Here is a 24,525-nt window from a genome sequence, read left to right on the forward strand (position 1 = left end):
CTGATTTTTCCAGAAAATTGAAGAATTATTAAGAATGTTGACACTAATGTAGTATAGAACTGTATCTCTAAAATATTAAAAATAAAGTTGTGTGTTTATATAATCTGTTATTTTGAATATAATGTGTAATATTACACAAATGCTCATTCCTATTAAAAGTGTACTTAGTGTAGTACTCTACAGATGTAGTTTATCAGGCTTATTGTCCAACATATTTGGGGAGCTTCAGAGCAGAGAAAGCAGTTATAAAGCCACAAAATGTCAGTGTTTTAGATTAGAACTAATAATTCACAGTTATAAGAAAATGATGCTATTTAAAGATTGGTTTTAGAGAAGCTGTGAAATAAAGTTTTTTCATGTTAACATACATTGGTTTATTCTTCTACAGGGGGTGATAGGTGTGCAGCTGGTGGTTACCATGGTGATGACTAGCATTATACAGAAGATCATACCTCACTACTCTCTTGCCCGGTGGCTTCTTTGCAGTGGAAGGTAAGATAAGAAACCAGAACTAAACATCTGATAAAGTGGGTTCTTGTCCACGAAAGCTGATACTGTAGTAAATTTGCTACACCTGTAAGATGCCATTGGATATTTTGCTGGCCTATTCTGTTGTGTACCAAGTTTGTCTGGGAACTGATTATAATTATAATGGGTCTGGATATGTTGGTTCTAAAAATAATCACATTAAATCTTTCCTAGTCTTATCTAGAAATGTGCATTATGCTACAGCTTAGGATCTTCTTGAGAAATAGATGGTATATACTTTATTATACTATTACATACGCTGTCCATGATCTATTTCTTGACAAGTGCTATGCCCTATTTATAAAAGCAGACCCTTCTATCTCACCTTGCTTAATAATATGACCATACATTTTCCGTATAATTGTTTCAATAATTAAAATATTCTGTAAGAGGAAACTCAGATTTGAAATTTAAGAAAAGAGGAATTGCTTACTTAAAGGCAATAGTCATTAGTGACAATCATGGTACTTGTGACAAATTACTTAATAACTTTAAAATAACATTCACAATCATTAAACTCCCTGTGCTAAAAACAATTAAGAAAGAAGCACATTTGGGCTATCCCCAGGCTCCCTAAATCCTTTAGAATTACTTGTGAATTTCCATTTGAAAATATTCTACCTTTTGTGATATTCTTGCTAGGAAGCCAGAATAATGGGTGATCTTCAGAAGATTAATTCTCTAGTTAGATACTATTTGGCTTTTATAAATGCACTTAAATTTCAGAAGGGATTATTCCAAAAATTATAAAATAAGAAATAAGCTCAATTTCCTGATTACATAATTAAGTATCAAGGACCCACAATTTCATATATAGTTATAACAGTCACTGCTCAATGTATGCAGCCAGGTGTTCTTTTGGTTGGATTTACTAATAACTGATGATTTGTCTACTCAACCTAAATCTTCTCTGTCTTCATCAAGAGCTTAATTGATGGATGATTCTGAGACATGTGGAAGGACTGTATAAGCCAGATGGCTGCATGAAAAATAAAAGGGAGTCTAGCACTCATAATTGGCAGCTGCTTGCCAGTGTAGAAATTTGCTCAAATACCTCACTAGAGAGGACAGGTGGAAGGACAAAGTAAGTAGATATGGTAGAGTAGCTTTGGCCTTGCTAAGTGTTAAAACAGCAGCCTCCTTATTGGTCCTTTAGAGATTCCTGTGGGATATTGAACAGCTGGTCATGGACTATTGAGTTTGTCATAATTTATCTACAGAATTATCTGTAGATAATTATCTGGTGGCATCTTTTACTAAAAAGTCAATTTGAATTTTACCAGTCATCTTGACAAACATACTTTTTTTGCTTTTGTTTTTTAATAATTTTATATTTAGTATGTGAGGCTTTGGTTAAAAAGCAGGCCAAAGAGTAAGTTCAAAGTAATAGAAAAAAGTATATAGCTAGTCCTTGCTTAAACTAAATTGGGACCGGAATTTCCATCACAAAGCAGTGGTTATTAGGCAAAACATCACCAGTTCCTGGGTGCACTGTTAGACAAGGACCATGTTTCTCTTGCTCTGCTGCATTGTCCTCTGCTTCAACTCCCCTTCCCACCTATTTCTTCCCTATTTCTGCTCTTTTGGCTGCCCTTAACTCTGTCACTTCCTATTCTTGCTGCCCTTATGTAACCTCTTCCTCTTGCTGTTGATGGCAGTGGCAGCAACTGCCTCAGCTGGGAGTGGCTTGTCAACAATGGGAGGAAGAAGATGGCAAAGCTCAGCTGGAAGCAGCAGGGATGGGTGACAGTGAAGAGTAGCACAACCAAGAAATCATGGATGGCGGGAGATAGATGAATGGGCGTAAGCTCATGTGCTCCTAAATGTGGACAGGCTACCAGATGTTCAAATTTTCAACATGTGATTGCAGGGGCGTTGCAATTACAACTGTAATTTCAAGGACCAGTTGTGACTACCATTCAGTACCATTGCAATTTGGAATGGTTGTTAAATGAGAACTACCTATAAGACATAGAAGACCTGCTAAGAGTTTGGTGTATCTATGTGTTTGCATTTTTTCTCCCTCTGTTTCTATTTCACATATCAACATCATACATAAGATAATCACAAATAAAGAATACAGTTGTTTTGTATTGCAAAACTAGCAGCTTTCATAGGCAAGTATGGATATGTTGTTGTTGTTAGTTGCAAAGTTGTGTCCGACCCATCGTGACCCCATGGACAACTTTCCTCCAGGCCTTCCTGTCCTCTACCATCCCCCGGAAACCATTTAAGTTCAGGAGTATGGACATAATGAAAACTATTTTAACCTTACTATTTGAATTACAAAGGCTTCTTGTATTATATTTAGTAAAATGTCATTCAAATTGTTAATGTTTCTTTTGGTGTGTGTGTGTGTGTGTGTGTGTGTGTTTTTAGTTTGCAGTGGTACCTGCATCCCACAGAAGAAGAATTACGTATTCTTGCAGGAAAACAGCAAAAGGGAAAAAGCAAGAAAGATAGGTATGAAAACTGTGGGTAGCTGGTAATTATTTCCCAGTTGTTGTGGTTGGTTATTTGATATTCTATAATAATTACAAAAATGAAATGTTAAAAATGATTTTGCATGGAAAGAAATCGTATGGGTGTGCTTTTAATAGATTGATATTATATTAAAAATCAAAGGGTCTCAAAAGACTTATGAATATTTTGGGGATAAATAAAACTAAAGCAGAGAAATGGGAGATAGGTCACCTCTAATATACTTGTCCTTGTCGCTATTATGCATTTTACTGGGTTAAAAGGATAAGAAAAGGCAGAGTACAATTAGAACTGACTTACCTGGCTGACTTCCTTGTTTAATTTAGATATATATACGTCTATTAGCGGGTATTACAATAAAAAGAGTAACACTAGAACAGAGTCAGGAATTACAACTTCTTTGGTCAATTAAAAAAAAGGGGGGGGGTTATCTAGATGACAAGCCAAAATCTGTATTATGTGACCATCCAAGGAGCAAGATCTAATGTCAGGATCTCTTGTTCTACTAACAATTACTGTAGAGAGACTTCTGCATAGAAGTCTATTTGTGTGATACTCATCCCACACCAATTATAGTTTAAAAATTAAAATAAACACTTCAGATAACCTATAAGATTCCATCTACTAGAGGATAGAAGTCTACTAGGTTCATCCACTGATGAAACTACTATATGCAAGGATGAGAAAAGTCTCTTTTAAAATTAATTATTTGTATGTTTATTTAAAATTATTATATAACAGTAAATGTCACCAAGTCAAGTTTTGATCATTATAAAGATAGGGCTGTGCTGTTTTCTTGGCAGTTGTAGTTTAACGGTTTGCCTGTGTTGTCTTCTGTGAAGTTTTTTCAAGTTGTCTTTCAAGCCTAAATGCTACTCTTGAGAAAGAAGTGTACCACAATTTTAATATCTATAACAGTGATGGTTAACCTTTTTGATGCTGAGTGTCCAAAGCCATGTGCGTGAATGCATGCATAAAACCCCAAAATGCAATGCGAGCACGTGCATCCCCTGTGCATGTGCCCCCCCCCGTGCATGTGCCCTGTGCCTCCCGAAACCCTGTTACAAGTTGGTGCAGGAGGCTTTCCAGGCCCAAAACAGGGTGGAGGGGGGCCTTGTGCTGTGCCCCTATGCCCCATTTTGGCTTCCAGGTTGGTGCAGGAGGCCTTCCAGGCCCAAAATGGGGCACGTGAGGCACATGTGTGGACCCCAAAAATGCAGTGTGAGCACCCCCGATGCATGCGGCCCATCCCCCGCACATGCACGACAGAGACCCAAAGACCAGCTGGCCTGCGCAATGTGTGCACACATGCGCGGTGGAGCTTGACTGGGGTGACAACTGGCATGCCCACAGAGAGAGCTCTGTGTGCCACCTGTGGCACGTGTGCCATAGGTTCGCCATCACGGATCTATAACGTATGAATGGTAAATCAATTAAACTGCTCCATCGCAAATAAAAGTTAAAATACAAAAGTATTAATTTATTTATGGGCTTGAAAAATACAAATACCAAAATATTACACTGATCAAGGAGTTCTCAATATGAAGGACTGCTACTAAAAATAATTTAACCCTCAGGCAGCTATTTCTTATACCTTATTCTTTCACATACTATGCCAAATTTCTACTTGTACAACAGTCTATTCCATCTGAAAGGTTTATACAAATTGTGCATCAACTTTATTTCTCCATTAAATTATAAAGACTAGAGATTAGGTTTTCTAAAGGAAAGTTTAGTTGCCAATTGCTCCTGAGGATTTAGTAGATCATTGTTGAAACATAGTACCTTGTTTCATGTGTTATGGAACAGTTACAATTGTTTTAAAAATAAATTAACAAAGGTAAAAGAGGACATCTGGGGGATGCTTGGTATGCAAGGTGATTTCGGCTATTCTTCAGAAGAATTCATTATAGAAGTCATTGATAATAAAGCCTGTGAGTTTTAAGGTGTGGCTCCAGGAGCATATTTAGGAGCTTTTGTGTTCTTGGTTCCTAGAATTTTATAATAACTTAAATTATTAAATTTTTCTTGCCTAATTTCATTTCTTGCCACTCAGTAAAAGAGTTTCTAGAATTTTATGAGTATCTTTGTACATATACTTATGAAAAATTCTAGCATAAATATGTAATGATATTATGATGCTCATTAGTTCAACTCAGTTAAATAAACTCAAGTTCATTTGCAAATGTGTGCACATATACCCAATTAGATAAAGCTGAATAGCAGTATCTCTGTTTTCAGCCTTAGATTCACAGGTCAGTTTTCTTTTCAGCAAATAAATTTGATAGCATTTTTGTCTATTGAATAACATAATATTGAAAGTAGCTTTATTAAAAGCTATTAAATACTCATTGAGTTGTTTGTCATCCTTTTTTTTCTTATCTTCATTGATTCTTTTCAAGAATCAAAAAAAAAGGAACAAAGAATATTCTTTTGCATTGCATACCCTAATTCCAAACTCCTCAACTTTTTCTTCTTTTCTGTGATTGCTGTATAATTGTGTGGGAGCCCAAGAACTCAAGCTCCCAATGATGCATGTTTGTCCTCTGTGGTAGCTTTTTAGAAGAAAATGTTGTTAGATGGATAGATATGAGTTAAATGATCATATGCTCTGGTCCTTGTTCATTCTCAAACTGCTTATTTGTTGCTTCATGGCGCTGTTAGAGAAAGATTTGAGTTCGATTACATGCATCTGATGTTGCTGTATTTAAATTCAGTTTGTTCCTCTCATAATTACATTATATTAGTGAAGAAGATAAGGTTCAAACTCTTCATCCTGAAAATAAAAAAATTTAGGAGTAGAATATCATTTTCTTAAATGGTTGAATGGGTTATATAATCAACCTTGTCTCAGAGCTACTACTATTGTTAGCAGAAGCTGAACTGGAGATGGTTTGCACCTCATCCCATTATTTTTCTTTATGAAAGGCCGTTTTTGTGTCTCTTGCTACTTTTTAAGTAGCAATTTTAGAGCCTCAGTAAGACCTGATGCAATATTGACAGTTTTTAATATATGTTTATCTCAACAGGAAGTACAATGGTCACATTGAAAACAAGCCATTAACCATTCCTAAAGACATTAATCTTCATCTGGAAACAAAATCTATCACTGAAATAGATGCATTGGGTAAGGGATTATTATAAATTGAATCATGATAAAATTTTGTGTTCCTGAGCATTTGTTGTTTTTGGAAAATCTTTTTATTCCCATATTTAAAAAAGGACAAATGCTACAGTTTGAGAATCCATATACTAGTATTTTAAGCAGTCATAAAATAATTGAAAAATCCATTAACGCTTAATTCATCTCCATGTGTTTAACTTTTATTATAAGCTGCCCTTGGCTTCTTTGAATTTTCTACTTAGAGGGAATATTTCAAATGTATATGCCAAGTTTTCCCTTTGAATTTCAAATATTTAATTAATGTTCAATAAAAGTTGCTCAATTCTAGCAGATTCTGGAAGGAATATAAACATCTCAGAGTGAATCATATTGATTCAGTAATAGATGCATGTAGAAAGATATAAATAGTTACTGTTATGCAAAGTAGGTAGTATGTTTATAGGTTCATTTAGTTGATGAGAATTAAGGATCTTTATTGTGATTTGTCTGGGTGAAAAACTTTGCACTCTGGAAGCAAAAATGTTCATCCCATAGAGATGTGAAAGTGGTAACATTTTTCTCATTAAGGAGTTTTGAATTGCCACAAAATGTCATCCAGCTTGTCCATTAACTGTGGAAGATTATTGTACAAAAGTTTCTTTTAACTATTGGATCCCAGAAAAGATCTCAGAAGGGAAGCGGAAGAATTTGGAAGTTTACAGCAGTGTTTCTCAACTTTAGCAACTTTATGATGCATGGACTTCATCTCTCAGAATTCCCCAGCCAGAAGTCCATGCACTTTAAAGGTCCTAAGGTTAAGAAACAGTAGTTCAGAGGGATGTATATCTGTGTTATTTTTATATTAGAGGAGGATATTACATAATCAATTGTCATAATAAACCATCACCTTCAAGCTATGCACTGGCCTAGTGAGCTTTAGTAAATGTTAAAAACAGGTTTTTGAGTGCATACAAAAATAACTTGATGATATGTGATATTAATGTGATATTTGATTAAAGATAGCATCCTTTTTCCACATTTTGTAAGTGATGCTTGAATCTATATCTAAAACTTTTGATAAATTTTTTGAGATTAAATTATCTGATTGTTCCATTTGTAATATTTTTGAAACATCTGGGAATATATGAGACCATAGGGTTTTGGTGGTAGAGAAAAGGACAAGTATTATGCATATACTTTCCTGTCTTTCCATTTTTCTCATATAAAGTGCTTTAGGAAAATGTACAAATAGACCTCATTTAGCAATTGCACTCATTAAGCAAATCATTCACTAAATGATAATCACATGATTGCAACTGTGCTTATGATTTTACTTCAGATTTCCTTTGCTTTACAATGTCAGAAAGATGAAACCCAAATAATTGGGTGAAATACTAGAAAAGGTTTCTGAAACCTGGCTCACAAGGAAGCCATATAAAAGAGCAAATTTATAGCCCCCTTTTCCCCACTCTCCTGCCCTTTTAAATGCTCATCCCAATACTAGGATAATTAGCAAGAAGAGAATGTTTGCATTTACATTCATTGGAGAGAAACGGATTGCAAAAGTATAAGGAGGTACACAATGGAAATACAAATCAGAAGGAATTTGCTGGTGCAGGATGTTTGCCTAGTGTGCTCTGGATTGTGAGCTACCAGTTGTAAGCTACCAGTTGCTTAGGCAAACAAAAGCCTTTAATGTGAAACTGATTAGGGCCTTGTCAGTGTCAAGCAGCAGTACTACTGGAGAGTAAAAAGAATATAACAAAAAGTATTTAAAACCCCATGTGCTGCAAGAATCATGCATTCAGAACATTAAAAGGGGCCCATTTATCATCCTGGCCAATGTGTGTGAAAAGAGCAGTGTCTTTAAGACCTTTCTAAAAGCTGTCAAAGATGGGTGGTCTGAACTTGGGGGGGGGGGAACATTATTCCATAGGGCAAGGCATACCTTCTTGGTCCAATATAAGTGCATCACTTATTCGATGGGATACATGCCAACCCTATCAGTTTTCGTTTGATGGAGACTGATAGTCTCACAGATGTCAAGGTCTGTGCCCTGAAGACAGTTTATAAGTATCCGTATGTATATTTCAACTACTAAACATCCACTTTTTATTTTAGCCTTGCATTATTTTCCTGAGTATCAGTGGTTGGTGGACTTCACAGTGGCAGCTACAGTGGTGTATTTGATAACTGAAGCTTACTATACTTGGATGAAGCCTTCACAAGAAATGAATATCAGCATAGTCTGGTGTTTTCTTGTTCTCGCTTTTGCAATGTATCCTTTTAAAGTATTCTAGAACTTTTGTTAAACTTTCAAAAAATAAATATGTGAAGTTCATGGCAGTAATCTTTTGTAAAAATGGTTCATAGAAATACTTGGTGCTCTTTCTCTAATACAACATTCCCCAATCTGATATTCTCCAAATATAGTATGTTAGATTTACATCTTCCAGAATTTTCCTGCTGTCTAGGAATAGACATGGTATTTGGTATCCATGGTATTTGGAAAATACCATGCACTAATCATCACCAGGCATATTTAGTTCATACCACAATATTTGTGGTAATGCTGAGAAAAAAGTTTCTACAAACTGAGGTTAGTTCATCAAAACTAAATTAAAGCAGTTCAGACAATAATATAATAACATTTGTCCTTGATATAAATTGAAACATTTTATAGCCATCTAGTTCAAAATTACCTAATTTTTTTGAAGTTCCTTCAAAATGATTGTGCTTGATTTTAATATACTTATGTGGAAAGTAATTACATAAATATATTTTATTATTATATTTAGCCTGAAATCTGTAGCATAGCTTTTCCTTTGAATTTACCTGCTGTCTTGGAACTGTAATCCATGGTATTTGGAAGATACCAACTTTTATATAAAATACATATATACATACATACATACATACATACATACATAGTGTCTTAGTGTATGGTATGCATACATACATACATACACATACATAAATACATACATACATACATATATATGTAGGTCTTTGGTTATTCGGGTTTTCTCCCGGTAAAATTGGAGGTGTCTTGGCGACGTTTCGACGAAGTCTCATTTGTCATCTTCAGGCTTCAGCTTCGTGCTTCTGGGAGCAATGTGTGATTGCAGCTGTTTCTTCCTTTTTAACTGCTAGTGGGGGTTTGAACTGATTGGGTGGGAGCTTGGCTGTGCTCTGATTGGATGGGGTTTTTTTGTCCTCTGATTGGCTGGGGGTGTGTCCTGTTTGGGTGGGGGCTTGGTTGTGCTAAGATTAGTCTGAGTTGCAGGGGGATTTGAGCTGGTTAGCTGCACTGCTGCTGTCCGGCTTCGTGGTCGTGGTCGTGCCACATCTTCACAGTGGGTTTCAGTCCGCTGCATGTATGGATCAGAGGGGTTTGAAATGGCTAATGTTGCAGCTGCGGTCTGGCTTCTGGTCCTTGATCGTGCTTCATGATCAGTGTGGGTTTGGGTCTGCTTTCTGGGTGGACGTGTGGCAGTGACATCCTGTGTGGACCTCGTGAGTGCGGGTCTAGTGTCACTCCTTGTGGTAGGGACTCGTTTGTCAATAAGGGCGGGTTTCCAAATGGCTGGTAGGCGGGAGGTATCATCTCCTTTGTTCATGCCGTGTGGGCATTTTTTTATCTCGATGGCTTCTCTGATTATTCTGTTGTTAAAGTGTTCAGTTTTGGCGATAGTTCGGGTCTTTTTAAAGTCAATATCATGTCCTGTGGCTTTAAGGTGTTGGACCAGGGAAGAAGTTGGTTCCTCTTGTTTGAGTGAGTTCTTGTGTTCTTCAATGCATGCACTTATTCTTCTGTTCGTTTGTCCAATGTATGTGGTGGGGCAGGCGGTGCATGGGATTTCATATACTCCTTGATTTTCTAACTCAATTTTGTCTTTGGGATTTCTTAGGATGATGGATATTTTTCGGTTTGTGCAGAATGCTGTCTTGATGTTGTGTTTGTGGAGGATCTTGCTGATTCTGTCTGTGGTGCCTTTTATATATGGGAGGAGGGCTGTGCCGTTTTCTTGTTCTCTGTCTTGGATTTTAGTGGGGGGTTCTTTTTGGATTAGTTTGGTAATCTTATTTCTTTGGAATCCATTGGATGTTGGTACGTTAGTGAGAGTGTGTTGTTTGGTTTTTAGGTGTTGTTCGTCAGCTAAGCGTTTTGTTCTGGAGATGAGTGTCTTGGCTACGAAGTTGATCTGTGCTGGGTGGTGGTGTGAGAGTGCATGCAGATAGCGGTTTGTGTGTGTTTTCTTCTGGAAGATGGTGTGTCCTAGGGAGCCATTGGGTTTCTTGTAGACTAAGACATCCGGGAAGGGAAGTTGGTTGTTAACTTCTGTTTCCATGGTGAACTGTATTTTGGAGTATATATAAAAGGCACCACAGACAGAATCAGCAAGACCCTCCACAAACACAACATCAAGACAGCATTCACACTCACGAGGTCCACACAGGATGTCACTGCCACACGTCCACGTTTCGATGAAGTCTCATTCGTCATCTTCAGGCTTCAACCGTGCTTCTGGGAGCAATGTGTGATTGCAGCTGTTTCTTCCTTTTTAACTGCTAGTGGGGGTTTGAACTGATTGGGTGGGAGCTTGGCTGTGCTCTGATTGGATGGGGTTTTTTTGTCCTCTGATTGGCTGGGGGTGTGTCCTGTTTGGGTGGGGGCTTGGTTGTGCTAAGATTAGTCTGAGTTGCAGGGGGATTTGAGCTGGTTAGCTGCACTGCTGCTGTCCGGCTTCGTGGTCGTGGTCGTGCCACATCTTCACAGTGGGTTTCAGTCCGCTGCATGTATGGATCAGAGGGGTTTGAAATGGCTAATGTTGCAGCTGCGGTCTGGCTTCTGGTCCTTGATCGTGCTTCATGATCAGTGTGGGTTTGGGTCTGCTTTCTGGGTGGACGTGTGGCAGTGACATCCTGTGTGGACCTCGTGAGTGTGGGTCTAGTGTCATTTCTTGTGTTAGGGACTCGTTTGTCAATAAGGGCGGGTTTCCAAATGGCTGGTAGGCGGGAGGTATCATCTCCTTTGTTCATGCCGTGTGGGCATTTTTTTATCTCGATGGCTTCTCTGATTATTCTGTTGTTAAAGTGTTCAGTTTTGGCGATAGTTCGGGTCTTTTTAAAGTCAATATCATGTCCTGTGGCTTTAAGGTGTTGGACCAGGGAAGAAGTTGGTTCCTCTTTTTTAACTGAGTTCTTGTGTTCTTCAATGCATGCACTTATTCTTCTGTTCGTTTGTCCAATGTATGTGGTGGGGCAGGCGGTGCATGGGATTTCATATACTCCTTGATTTTCTAACTCAATTTTGTCTTTGGGATTTCTTAGGATGGTGGATATTTTTTGGTTTGTGCAGAATGCTGTCTTGATGTTGTGTTTGTGGAGGATCTTGCTGATTCTGTCTGTGGTGCCTTTTATATATGGGAGGAGGGCTGTGCCGTTTTCTTGTTCTCTGTCTTGGATTTTAGTGGGGGGTTCTTTTTGGATTAGTTTGGTAATCTTATTTCTTTGGAATCCATTGGATGTTGGTACGTTAGTGAGAGTGTGTTGTTTGGTTTTTAGGTGTTGTTCGTCAGCTAAGCGTTTTGTTCTGGAGATGAGTGTCTTGGCTACGAAGTTGATCTGTGCTGGGTGGTGGTGTGAGAGTGCATGCAGATAGCGGTTTGTGTGTGTTTTCTTCTGGAAGATGGTGTGTCCTAGGGAGCCATTGGGTTTCTTGTAGACTAAGACATCCGGGAAGGGAAGTTGGTTGTTAACTTCTGTTTCCATGGTGAACTGTATTTTGGAGTATATATAAAAGGCACCACAGACAGAATCAGCAAGACCCTCCACAAACACAACATCAAGACAGCATTCACACTCACGAGGTCCACACAGGATGTCACTGCCACACGTCCACGTTTCGATGAAGTCTCATTCGTCATCTTCAGGCTTCAGCTTCGTGCTTCTGGGAGCAATGTGTGATCGCAGCTGTTTTTTCCTTTTAACTGCTAGTGGGGGTTTGAACTGATTGGGTGGGAGCTTGGCTGTGCTCTGATTGGATGGGGTTTTTGTGCTCTGATTGGCTGGGGTGTGTCCTGTTTGGGTGGGGGCTTGGTTGTGCTCAGATTAGTCTGAGTTGCAGGGGATTTGAGCTGGTTAGCTGCACTGCTGCTGTTTGGCTTCGTGGTCGTGGTCGTGCCACATCTTCACAGTGGGTTTCAGTCCGCTGCATGTATGGATTGAGGGGTTTGAAATGGCTAATGTTGCAGCTGCGGTCTGGCTTCTGGTCCTTGGTCGTGCTTCATGATCAGTGTGGGTTTGGGTCTGCTTTCTGGGTGGATGTGTGGTGACATCCTGTGTGGACCTCGTGAGTGTGGGTCTGGTGTCATTCCTCGTGTTAGGGACTCGTTTGTCAATAAGGCGGGTTTCCAAATGGCTGGTAGGCGGAGGTATCATCTCCTTTGTTCATGCCGTGTGGGCATTTTTTTATCTCGATGGCTTCTCTGATTATTCTGTTGTTAAAGTGTTCAGTTTTGGCGATAGTTCGGGTCTTTTTAAAGTCAATATCATGTCCTGTGGCTTTAAGGTGTTGGACCAGGGAAGAAGTTGGTTCCTCTTTTTTAACTGAGTTCTTGTGTTCTTCAATGCATGCACTTATTCTTCTGTTGGTTTGTCCAATGTATGTGGTGGGGCAGGCGGTGCATGGGATTTCATATACTCCTTGATTTTCTAACTCAATTTTGTCTTTGGGGTTTCTTAGGATGATGGATATTTTTCGGTTTGTGCAGAATGCTGTCTTGATGTTGTGTTTGTGGAGGATCTTGCTGATTCTGTCTGTGGTGCCTTTTATATATGGGAGGAGGGCTGTGCCGTTTTCTTGTTCTCTGTCTTGGATTTTAGTGGGGGGTTCTTTTTGGATTAGTTTGGTAATCTTATTTCTTTGGAATCCATTGGATGTTGGTACGTTAGTGAGAGTGTGTTGTTTGGTTTTTAGGTGTTGTTCGTCAGCTAAGCGTTTTGTTCTGGAGATGAGTGTCTTGGCTACGAAGTTGATCTGTGCTGGGTGGTGGTGTGAGAGTGCATGCAGATAGCGGTTTGTGTGTGTTTTCTTCTGGAAGATGGTGTGTCCTAGGGAGCCATTGGGTTTCTTGTAGACTAAGACATCCGGGAAGGGAAGTTGGTTGTTAACTTCTGTTTCCATGGTGAACTGTATTTTGGAGTATATATAAAAGGCACCACAGACAGAATCAGCAAGACCCTCCACAAACACAACATCAAGACAGCATTCACACTCACGAGGTCCACACAGGATGTCACTGCCACACGTCCACGTTTCGATGAAGTCTCATTCGTCATCTTCAGGCTTCAGCTTCGTGCTTCTGGGAGCAATGTGTGATCGCAGCTGTTTTTTCCTTTTAACTGCTAGTGGGGGTTTGAACTGATTGGGTGGGAGCTTGGCTGTGCTCTGATTGGATGGGGTTTTTTTGTGCTCTGATTGGCTGGGGGTGTGTCCTGTTTGGGTGGGGGCTTGGTTGTGCTCAGATTAGTCTGAGTTGCAGGGGGATTTGAGCTGGTGAGCTGCATTGCTGTTGTTTGGCTTCGTGGTCGTGGTCGTGCTACATCTTCATAGTGGGTGTCAGTCTGCTGCATGTATGGATTGGAGGGGTTTGAAACAGCTAATGTTGCAGCTGCGGTCTGGCTTCTGGTCCTTGGTTGTGCTTCATCATCAGTGTGGGTTTGGGTCTGCTTTCTGGGTGGACAAAATCCAAACAACTCGCCATCTGGAGAGCTGAAACACAGACCACCCTCAAGACAGACACAGACACCAACAAACTCCGAAGACTACGAGAACGCCAGAAACAAACCCCTCCCCCCTCACAGTCACACATGAAACAAACAGTGCATAACATCTCAGATAGGATCCTCACCAAAGCTGAAACCGATGTCCTTTCCAAAGGATTCAACTTTGCAGTCACTCCCAAATACATCCCCACTGAAACCATTATATGCGGAGTTGAAACCAGCCTGACCAAAATCAACCCCGACGATGCTAACAAAATCAGACTCGAAATCACCAACATCCTCTGCACCAGCAAGCCACCCAAAAGCAAATACCCAAAGAGGAACAGACAGCACTACTTAACCTGAAAAAAGACACCAGCATAATAATCCTACCAGCAGACAAGGGCAACGCCACGGTGGTTATGAACACATCTGACTACCAAACCAAATTAACCAACTTACTCCAAGACTCTGCATACAAACCCCTAAACACAGACCCCACCACCTACCTAAAAAAAACCACTAGATCCAAAATAAAAGCCTCCCCCATCAGCGAAGAAATCCAACAAAGAATCATTCCCAGAGAGAAATCATCCAGATGCCCTAAGCTCTATGGTCTCCCCAAAATACACAAAAAAGGAACCCCACTTAGACCCATAGTCAGCTCCATAGACTCACCTCTACAAAACCTAGCCAAATTTCTCGCCAAACAACTACAGCCCTATGCAGAATCCATCACCTCACATGTAAAAAACTCATTCCAGTTCATAGAGATCATAAAGAAACAAAACTTACAGCCCAACGACCTACTCGTGAGCTTTGATGTCATATCCCTCTTCACCCAAGTGCCAAACAAAGAAGCTTTAACAGCTATCCAAAACAAATATAACCCCCCCCCCCAAGCACATCCTAGATCTGACCAACCACTGCCTATCCAACACATACTTCATCTATAACGGACAAAAATACAAACAAATAGAAGGAGCACCCATGGGATCACCCCTCTCATCTGTCATTGCCAACCTCTACATGGAACACTTTGAAACCCAAGCTTTAGAAAAATCTGATCACAAACCCAAACTCTGGCTCAGATACGTAGACGACACCTTCATAATCTGGCCACAGGGGAAAGAAAAACTTGACAACTTCCTCACACACCTCAATAGCCTACACCCCAAAATACAGTTCACCATGGAAACAGAAACTAACAACCAATTTCCCTTCCTGGATGTCTTAGTCTACAGGAAACCCAATGGCTCCCTAGGACACACCATCTACCAGAAGAAAACACACACAAACCGCTATCTGCACGCACTCTCACACCACCACCCAGCACAGATCAACTCCATAGCCAAGACACTCATCTCCAGAACAAAACGCTTAGCTGACGAACAACACCTAAAAACCGAACTACACACTCTCACTAACGTACTAACATCCAATGGATTCCAAAGAAATAAGATTACCAATCTAATCCAAAAAGAAACCCCCACTAAAATCCAAGACAGAGAACAAGAAAACGGCACAGCCCTCCTCCCATATATAAAAGGCACCACAGACAGAATCAGCAAGATCCTCCATAAACACAACATCAAGACAGCATTCTGCACAAACCGAAAAATATCCACCATCCTAAGAAACCCCAAAGACAAAATTGAGTTAGAAAATCAAGGAGTATATGAAATCCCATGCACCGCCTGCCCCACCACATACATTGGACAAACCAACAGAAGAATAAGTGCACGCATTGAAGAACACAAGAACTCAGTCAAAAAAGAGGAACCAACTTCTTCCCTGGTCCAACACCTTAAAGCCACAGGACATGATATTGACTTTAAAAAGACCCGAACTATCGCCAAAACTGAACACTTTAACAACAGAATAATCAGAAAAGCCATCGAGATAGAAAAACGCCCACACGGCATGAACAAAGGAGATGATACCTCCCGCCTACCAGCCATTTGGAAACCCGCCCTTATTGACAAACAAGTCCCTAACATGAGGAATGACACCAGACCCACACTCACGAGGTCCACACAGGATGTCACTGCCACACGTCCACCCAGAAAGCAGACCCAAACCCACACTGATGATGAAGCATGACCAAGGACCAGAAGCCAGACTGCAGCTGCAACATTAGCTGTTTCAAACCCCTCTAATCCATACATGCAGCAGACTGACACCTACTATGAAGATGTAGCACGACCACGACCACGAAGCCAAACAACAGCAATGCAGCTTACCAGCTCAAATCCCCCTGCAACTCAGACTAATCTGAGCACAACCAAGCCCCCACCCAAACAGGACACACCCCCATCCAATCAGAGCACAAAACTCCCCCATCCAATCAGAGCACAGCCAAGCTTTATAAGGTAGGTAAAATGAGGACCCAGATTGTTGGGGGCAATAAAAGTTGACTTTGTATATAATATACAAATGGATGAAGACTATTGCTTGACATAGTGTAAGCCGCCCTGAGTCTTCGGAGAAGGGCGGGATATAAATGCAAAAAAAAAAAAAAAAAAAAAAGCTCCCACCCAATCATTTCAAACCCTCACTAGCAGTTAAAAGGAAGAAACAGCTGCGATCACACATTGCTCCCAGAAGCACGAAGCTGAAGCCTGAAGATGACGAATAAGACTTCGCCAAGACATTCCAATTTTACACGGGAGAAAACCCGAACAACCAAAGACCTACATACAAACACCCGTGAAAACCTCAGAAAACAAATATATATATACGTTTTGTGTAAAATTAAATTTGTTGATGTAACTTCAAATAAGGCATATATGAAATATCTAAATACTACTATTAAATATGCAGGTCTATTTGAAGCTGCTAAAACCTTCAGACTATATTTTTCTATCAATACAAGTTTTAATTCCACATACATCAGGAAGGTTCAAAGAATAACTACACAAAATCCTTCAGATACCTGTTGCTAATCAAAACTTCTGGTAGACAGTGTATTGCATGGGATATGTATGTTTCCACTTCTCATAACAGCAAGCCTTAGAACAATGTTTCTCGTTTTTTTTGCCTGTGATCCCCCTTCTAAGCTTCTTTTTCTGCTGTGTCCCACTCCAGGTCCCATTACTAGATATGGACTATCTTGTTTTCTGGCATTGGCAACAGAGTATTTGCAGTATAAATTCTTTTTTTTTATGTGTGTGTGCCCCACTTGACATGTTTTTCATGGCATCCTTTAAAATAAACTAAATAGTCAAGGGGCCATATGACTGCAATTTGAGAACCATCATCTTAGACTTTTGTGATCATTTGTCTTCTTTCAGGAAACTACTACATTCCCTCTATTTTTTAGGGAACTGCTGTCTTTACACTTAGTATCATTTTTTTCTTCCTCTGAATGTTCATGACCCATTTCTTCTGCAAAAGTTGTGGCAACTGGTTCTCAATTTATATAATCCATGTCCTGTTTCTATTTACCTCTTAGACACTGCTTTCTTTATTGATGTATGTTCCTTATAGAAACTTGTCTTCTATGTCAGCTCTGGCTGACAGCAGATCATTCAGTGGTTGTCTTAAAATATGCAGCAAATAGAAGAGAGATAGGGCTAGATTTGACTTTAGTGTGTGTTTTTATAGCTGATACATTCAGGAGGGATCACCAGTGTTACTTTTGATTGCTTACTCAATTCTGACTATAAATAAAACAAATGCCCTAGTCTGAAACACTTCCTAGTCTGAAGAAACCCCAATCCACAAAGCATGTAGGTATTTTTATGAATCTGAATTCAATCTTAGTGTGTGGCAATAAAAATATATTATCAGTTTTGATGTCATACAGTTTTTTGTTGGAACTTGTTGAACAATTACTTTATATTTTAAAAACTATAATTTCACAATATCCATGTAACAGTAATTTCTAAAATTCTTACTTGTTTCAAAGGATCAAAGGTTTCTTCATATTATAATTTAAAACTTTTAAAAATATTTTTAAAAGACCATACTATGATTAATAAAACTAAAAAAGACTATTATGTCTTATTTGTACATTCAGCTCCCTGATATTGTTAAATACTGTAGTTTCTAATATCTAATTTCTAATGTAATTTAATAAGAAACTATTCTTAATGAGCTAATAGAGTTGCTTAATTTTCCTTTAAAGCAGTATTGCTTAATTTTGAAAATATACAATTATTCAAAAATTTATAATCTGCTGAGTTTCTAATGTTTCCATTAAACTTGAAGGGCCTAATTATAATTTTTAAATGAAAGGGAAGTTAGTTATATTATCTTATAGTACATTTTTAATAATTTTTACTGAAGTTTAAAAACTAATGCAAACAAGAGAAATATAAAAAAGAAAAAGGGGGAGGGAAAATATATAAATGGAAAAATAGAAAAAAATAGAAATTCCCCTTTCATTAAGACAGGTACATTTTCAGTAATGTTTTTAATATTTCAACAACAAATCTCTAATCCATGTCTCATTTCTTATCTTTTATTTATTGGAAGTCCATTAAGAAATAAAAAAAATATTATATATTAAGTTTAAACAAAACACTGTAATATTTTTTCCTTACTACATAGTACCTTGTCATTTTTTATAAAAATATAAAGGAAAAAATTGTTTTCTTTTTTCCTACCTGTAAATAAATCTTTCAAAACCTCATCAAACTTAATTAAGGAAAAAAACCTTTAGCACTATTAGAAATAACAGTTAAAGTTTTAGTTTTTAATCCCACAAATTAATCTATTCATCTCTTCTCAATTTTAATAGCATAGCATATCATTTTCTCTAAAAAATGCAAAAAAATTTGTCTTATTCCCATATTTTATTTAAAAATAAATTGTTAAAGTCTTATCATTCAGTTGTAGTCCAGAAAAAAACATGAAAACTGCTAGAAAAGAAAAGAATCATATATATCTTAATCTTGGTTGAATAAGTCAATATTGTAAACCTTAATTTTACTTTTAAAGATTTTAATGTTTATTCCTTTTAGGCCATATCCCCCACAATCGATCTCTTCTTTCTCTCCTTTCCCAGGAATTCCTTCTTAACACATCTCTGTTGTAAATCCAAAATAAGAAAATTGTCCAAGTCACTTTTCTGAGTTAAAATCCACATATTCAATTAACACTTCTGGTTTATTATTTATGTGTCCCTTTTAACTACTAAAACATCCACCTTTTTCTGTAAAATGTCTACCAGTATATTTCTTGTATCCTATCAATTTTAAATCCATATCCAAAACCTGTTCATGTCCCAAAGGTGCTTTTCAAAAGACAACTAGACTTTCTTTCTTTCTTTTTTGAAAATGTTTCACTTCTCATCCAAGAAGCTTCTTCAGTTTGGGACAACCATGATCTGGATGATTGAGAATCTCCATAGACATTCATTCTGATTTTCAGTTATATCCTCTTCTATCTCTTTCTTTTAAGCCCATTTTTATTGTATTAAATAGTCTGAAGGGAAGTTTCTGGGTACATTGTTTCCAAGTATCCATGACTTCTTCGAGAGTTAAAATACTTTTTCTCCATTCTGTATTAGTGAATCTGCCTAGGTTAATCAGCCTAAAAGGTCTCCTTTTATCATGTTTTTCTCTCATCCAGCATATTTTTCCAAGGCAGACATTTCTTATAATTAAACTTAAAATCTGCATATATTTTAATAAGATTTTAGCAAATTACAGGATGTATTTCAAATTTTTATTTTCAGTCAATCTGGCCTCTAGAGTATTTAAAACTAAAACCAACATTTTAATCATCTTTTTGCTGCTTATTTCCATCTTTTTTCTTTAGGTTTTTACACCTATTTAAAGCTTTTTTTTGCTACAGGTTGAAGGGAAATCACCCAGTATAATGAAACTTGTTATTCTGAAAGATCTTAATATCAAAAAAGAAATTTCCAAGCCATTTCTACTAAAGATGTTCAAGAGAAGAAGAGGACAAACTGAACACCTCTTAAAGGCTTCAAACTGTGGCTCAGGGAAAGCTGCCTCTTCCAACTCCCAAAGCTCTAAAACCCACCAGAGACCAATATTTTACAGTCTCATCACAGGGAACATCTTTAAGGAACACTGTCAGTGATCCCAAGTCCTTTCCTTTATCCGGAGAGGAGTTCGTGGCTTTACTTTCTTCCATGTTTGTTGTCGGCTCAGCTAAAAGCAAATTCACTTTCAATCTGCTGTTGCTTTAACAGATGTTCATTTTATGGTACATTTTTGAGTAAATTAGGGTTAAGGGGTTTTCTTTCCCAGAAGAATTCATGTTCCACATAATAGCCGGTTTCTGAAAACCTGCACTTTTTATTATTCCTTTTCCCCAATGATAGTCCCCAAGAATGCAGTCTTTTTTTCTCTATAGCATCCAATGTTTAAAATTTTGCCAAATGAAAAAGTCTTCTTTGGATATAAAATGGACTTGATTTTAGTGGGGTTTTCTTTTAAGCCAAGTATACATGCCAAGTCAGTTTACTGGTTTTTTTAAACGTTGCAATGATTTATTAAAACATGTTTGTATACAGTCCAGAATATTTTAGATTGTTTGGCTAAAATTTAGCAATGTAATTTGATAAGTTTTGCAAAAATATGAGGAATTGGCATTAACCTTTTATGAGTCTGAACACACTTGCCTTATAGTTTTAAAACTACTGCTCTGCCTCACCCCTCACCCAAAAAATAGGGCCAAAATGCCAATATCTATAATTTTCCTTATAGACCTACCTCTCTAATATTAGCACTTGGTTTCGAAGATTTTTATTTAGAATTGTATGGGGAAAAATTCCTTAACACTTACATATAGCAAAATATTGTTTTCATTAACTACACACTACTTTAAAGTTGAAGAGGGAGGAGAAAGATCAGTCTGTGTAACCTTTGGCTTCTTTTTCTTTGTCAAAGCTATGGTAATTCTGATTGTAACAGAAAACTATTTGGAGTTTGGACTTGAATCAGGTAATATTTTGATGTTAATATGGACAAATACAGTAAATATTTTATAGGTAATATTTTTAAAAATACCAATATTTTTTCTGTTTTCAAATCTATTTCATAATTTTTTTCTGTTACTATTACAGGCATGAAATATTTTTCTGCAAATTATAAATATTCTTAAATTAAGAGTTCGCAACTATTAAATTCAGTTAGACTATATTCTTTTGTAATAGTGTTATTTTCTAATAATTTATTGCACTTGCAAATAGTATTTTGATTTTACACATAGCAATTGATGTTCTACATTAAGCATAGCTGAATTGATATTTCTGCTTTAACTATATAAAACTATTCTATTTTTTCCACATGAGTAACCTAATACTCTGTCTACATTCTATCTACAGGTTTTTCCAATTTTTCAGAAAGTGCAGTGCAATTTTTTGAAAAACAAGGGTTGGAATCCCAGTAAGTATAAAACACAATATTAAAGATGAAAATATATTATCATCAAAAACTTCTCCTTGTAACATTTTTCAGAATTGTGGATCCTTTAATTCAGAATCACATCTGCAATATCTGAAAGTATGTCAAAAACGTACATTCTGTTCAGAACAATAATTTTTGTTTGCTTCTGTCTTAAATGCAGGAATCCTGTCATTGTATGCTTACATGGAGACATAAATGTATTTTTATATAAAAATTAATAATTGTGCATTTTATAATGACATGTATAATGCAAACAATTTAAATTATTGGCCAAATTAGAAATAACATAAATAAGTAATAAAATTATTATTAATTGGATGTTCAGCTAAATATCACAGTGCAAAATAGTTTAGATTAGAGAATCTGTCAATTACTCTTGCCTCCCCCCCCCCCACATATTCTTTTCTATTATCTGGCCCATTTTATTTTATTCCCTCTCAAATTCTGCCAGTATTTTATGCCCACTAAGAATGATTCAGTTTCTGATCCAATCTTTTAAGGCTCCTGGTTCTTGTTCTTTGGCACATTAATATGTTCTTGTGTTAGATAAGCACCAGTACTCCACAACTTTTTTAGTTCCTAGCAAAAGCCAATACACCTGTATCCATGCACAGCACACAATAAGAGGGACCTTTGTATTTGATTGTACTGCAGGCTACTTAAGCTGACTGCTAGCTGCAGTTCAGCAGATCAAATCTCACCGGCTCAAGGTTGACTCAGCCTTTCATCCTTCTGAGGTGGGTAAAATGAAGACCCAAGTTGTTGGGGGCAATATGCTGACTCTGTAAACCGCTTTGAGAGGACTGTAAAAGCACTATGAAGCGGTATATAAGTCTAAGTGCTATTGTCAGTAAAATCTCTCTTGATTATTTTCATCAGAGGATATGTAAGACACATAATGAGGAAAAATCTGATGGGGAGCCCCTACCCCTGTCTCTTTTCAGTGTAAGATCTAAAATAGTATTATTTGAGTGTGTGTGTGTGTGTGTCTGTCTGTCTGTCTTACCTATCATCTGACTATTATCTAATATATGTAGACACCCATCTTGCAGAACAAGCAACTGGGTGGCTTACAAGTTAAAACAAGAAATATTTAATCATCACAATATTAACAATTAAAATACAAAAACTGAGTTAAAAAGTAGATGAAAAGATGTTACCACCTCACTGTCCCCTGGGGGGACATCTTAAGGGACTTTTAGAGGCTCAGAAGAGATGTGGCCAACTTCACCTTAAAGGGGAGAATATTCCACAAAGCAGGTGCCACTGCAAAAAAACTACCTGTGTAGGGCCACTAAATGTAGGGAATTGAACCTATAACATACCTTCCCTACTGGATCTGGTGAGGTGAGCAGGTAAAATGAGGCAGAGGTAGTCCTTCAGATAACTTAGTCCCATGCCATGAAAGACTTTAAAGCTGAATACTTTGCATAAAGCTGAGCATAAATAGAAGCCTCTTCATGATTGCAGGATCAATTTGTGGCCAAGAAGAAAATTCTGTTACATTTAGGTGAAATGTAGACAGGGGACAGACACAGCTTGTTAGATGGGAGCCAGTGTTTAAAGACTGTGTGCATATATGACCTTTTGTTACATTGTAACCATAAGTTTGTGTAATATTTCCAGTTTTCAATTATAACCATAGACTTCTTAAAAGTTAGAATGTTCCTTGGGTGGAGTTTTTTGTTTGTTTTGCTTCTCTTTCAATCACCTGTATTGTTAGTAGAAAAAACACTATTTTAAAATGTTAAAAAAGCTAACTGTTACTCTTTGTCTTTTAGGGGTCCTGTTTCTAAGCTAACCTTCAAACTGTTCCTGGCTATCCTCTGTTCACTTATTGGAGCTTTTTTGACGTTCCCTGGTTTGAGGCTGGCTCAGATGCATCTTGATGCTTTGAGTTTAACAACCGAAAAAATCACCCAGTAAGTTAAAAGTGTATAGATTTCAACTTAAAGTATATCCTCCACTCTCAGTAGTATTATTCTTATAACATGGCTCTGCTTTTTATGCCAAATTTCAGAATGTGTTTTCTAAAATTCAGTGAATTTAAAATCTTATTAAAATGCAGTTACAAATTCATAACGAATTTTCAAAGGAAACACACTAATGAATTAAGAGTATAGAATAAAATAGGACTATATTCGGATACCTAAAATGTTGAGGACTAAACTGATGAGTTCCATCCAGATTTTCATCCGTTCACCTCTCTACATTTTAGCTATCTGAATACAGTCCTATTTTTCTCTCCTCTCCTATTATCCATTAGTGTGTTAATTTTGATTAATCTGATCTTGGGGGAGAATGATGTTCCAAAGGCTGGGTGCCATGGCAGAAACTGCTGTTCTCCTGCCTTATCCAGATGATACTCCTTAAAGTATGGGACCCTAATGTACCATTCCTGCCAAACCTATTAGGATGGCTAGATATAATTTAGGTTAGTCCCTCAAATAATCTGCTGTGTAGGGTTTAAATGTCATTCCCAGCATCTTAAATTCATTTGAATTTTGGACTCGGATGTGGTCATAAATTGAGTACTATACATGTAATCATTCACAGCATTCCCTTGTTCAAAGTGACAAGCTTCCAAACTTTCCTGCAGTTGTATCTATTAGGGAATATTTGGTAATGGCAAACAAATTAGGTTTGGGGAGTTAATTTGTATTATTTACTTTAAGCAAGACTACTTGATAAGCTTGCAAGGAATTCCAAGGTTTTCGCAAGCTCTTTAGAAACCATAAATAAATCAACATAGAATGTAGCAGAAATCAGTAAGATTAGTATTTATTTCTAGAATAGTTTAAAAATACCCTTTTCTGTAATAATACAATGTGTTTATTTTGCTTTCTGTCTCTTCCAGAACTCTGCTACATATAAACTTCCTGGCACCTCTGCTTATGGTATTATTATGGGTAAAGCCAATTACCAAGGATTATATTATGAACCCACCATTAGGAAAAGAAAATGTGCCTTTGTAAGCTGCTTTGGAAATCTTTATTTTTAAACCATATAATAAGTATATGTTTAAAATGTAATATTTTTGTGGATATTTTCTTATTTCTTAGAATAAGAATTAGAATAGAATAACCTTAGTTTTTAGAACAAATGTTTTCAGTCTTTCTGAGGGGAAAGCAATCTTCTCTATTTTTCTTTTTATCCATTCAATCCTTCATAGAGGCACAAGTAGTTCTCCTTTCTTTGATTTCTTTTCATACATCCACATTTCTCTCCTCTCATTTATTCTTTCTCACAGGAACACGT

At 37.4% G+C, this 24,525-nt stretch overlaps 1 protein-coding gene across 4 annotated transcripts in view; it reads left to right on the forward strand.

The window, feature by feature from the left end:
- TMEM161B (transmembrane protein 161B) overlaps nucleotides 1-24,525 on the forward strand; it is a 64,135-nt gene that overhangs the window by 16,141 nt on the left and 23,469 nt on the right. For 3 of the 4 annotated variants that reach the window (XM_058168446.1, XM_058168449.1, XM_058168448.1), the window contains exons 2-9: nucleotides 389-492; nucleotides 2,908-2,991; nucleotides 6,039-6,136; nucleotides 8,234-8,390; nucleotides 20,651-20,802; nucleotides 21,186-21,246; nucleotides 23,049-23,189; nucleotides 24,125-24,238. In XM_058168446.1, the coding sequence (XP_058024429.1) occupies nucleotides 389-492; nucleotides 2,908-2,991; nucleotides 6,039-6,136; nucleotides 8,234-8,390; nucleotides 20,651-20,802; nucleotides 21,186-21,246; nucleotides 23,049-23,189; nucleotides 24,125-24,238 (911 nt within the window). The remainder of the gene's footprint in view (nucleotides 1-388; nucleotides 493-2,907; nucleotides 2,992-6,038; nucleotides 6,137-8,233; nucleotides 8,391-20,650; nucleotides 20,803-21,185; nucleotides 21,247-23,048; nucleotides 23,190-24,124; nucleotides 24,239-24,525) is intronic. The other variant, XM_058168447.1, reaches the window with a different exon arrangement.

The sequence above is a fragment of the Ahaetulla prasina genome, chromosome 2 (genome assembly GCF_028640845.1).
Source record: "Ahaetulla prasina isolate Xishuangbanna chromosome 2, ASM2864084v1, whole genome shotgun sequence".
Lineage (NCBI taxonomy): Eukaryota > Metazoa > Chordata > Lepidosauria > Squamata > Colubridae > Ahaetulla > Ahaetulla prasina.